Source organism: Mirounga angustirostris, unplaced genomic scaffold (genome assembly GCF_029215605.1).
Source record: "Mirounga angustirostris isolate CCGP_5_RB_7025 unplaced genomic scaffold, mMirAng1.0.hap1 SCAF_6, whole genome shotgun sequence".
In the NCBI taxonomy this organism is placed as follows: Eukaryota; Metazoa; Chordata; class Mammalia; order Carnivora; family Phocidae; genus Mirounga; species Mirounga angustirostris.
The window spans coordinates 24,009,394-24,010,595 of record NW_026991714.1 but is presented as its reverse complement, the minus strand read 5'-3'; the positions used below and the strand labels follow the sequence as shown (position 1 = coordinate 24,010,595).

At 38.7% G+C, this 1,202-nt stretch overlaps 1 protein-coding gene across 1 annotated transcript; it reads left to right on the top strand.

Annotated features, from left to right (window-relative positions):
• The first annotated feature begins 364 nt into the window (after positions 1-364).
• On the top strand, positions 365-769 carry LOC123845961 (ATP synthase subunit epsilon, mitochondrial). The gene has a single exon (XM_045876917.3). The coding sequence runs from the start codon at positions 443-445 to the stop codon at positions 596-598; it is 156 nt and encodes a 51-aa protein (XP_045732873.1). The 5' UTR covers positions 365-442; the 3' UTR covers positions 599-769.
• Positions 770-1,202: the final 433 nt, after the last annotated feature.

Below are 1,202 nucleotides of genomic sequence, written 5' to 3'. Positions count from 1 at the left end.
CTGGGAACTTGGGGTTTTTCTAGTTATCTTTTAAATTGATTTCTTACAAAGACAAATATATGATTTCACTTATATGAGGAATTTAAGAAATGTAACAGATGAACATAGGGGGAGAAAAGAGATAGGAAAACCATAAAACAGACTTGTAACTATAGAGAACAAACTGAGAGTGGCTGGAGGAGCAGTGGGCAGGTGGATGGGTTAAATGGGTGATGGGTATGAAGGAGGGCACTGGTTGTGATGAGCACTGGGTGTTGTATGTAAGTGATGAACCACTAAATCCTACACCTGAAACTAATATTACACTGTATGTTAACTAACTGGCATTTAAATAAAAACTTGGAAGAAAAAAATTTCGGACCTTCCTGCCGCTGGGCCATGCGCCGAGCCAACATTGAGGCGTCCTCGCAATTCGACTCGACGCATCCGCTCTCGCGACATCATGGTGGCATATTGGCGACAGGCTGGACTCAGCTATATCCGATACTCCCAGATCTGTGCAAAAGCAGTGAGAGATGCACTGAAGGCAGAGTTCAAAGCAAATGCTGAGAAGACTTCCGGCAGCACCGTAAAAATTGTGAAAGTGAAAAAGGAGTAATCTACCCTGACTAAAGCTTGAAATGCTACATTTTCCGAGGTGAAGATGTGTGGGTACATGTTATGGCAGATTGAAAACGATCTCCCTGCATGGAAAAAAATCCTTGTCTTGTTCTAGATTGACAATGCCAATAAATTGAAGTGTGGTTCAAAAAAAAAAAAATTCAAAAAAGTTGTTTTCTTGTTTAATTTTGTTGTGATCTAAAGATGTACTCTCAATAAATCTAACCTTTGAAAATTTGATGAGTTTAGTATCCAAAATATATAAAGAACTTATCAAACTCAACACCCCAAAACAAATAATCCAATTAAAAAATGGGCAGAAGACATGAATAGACATTTTTCCAAAGAAGATGTACAGATGGCTACCAGACACCTAAAAAGATGCTCAACATCACTCATCATCAGGGAAATACAAACCAAAACTACAATGAGATATCACCTCATATCTGTCAGAATGGCTAAAATCAACAACATAAGAAAAAACAAGTGTTGCTGAGGATGTAGAGAAAGAGGAACCCACTTACACTGTTGGTGGGAATGCAAACTAGTGCAGCCACTGTGGAAAGCAGTATGGAGGTTCCTCAAAAAATTAAAAATAGAAC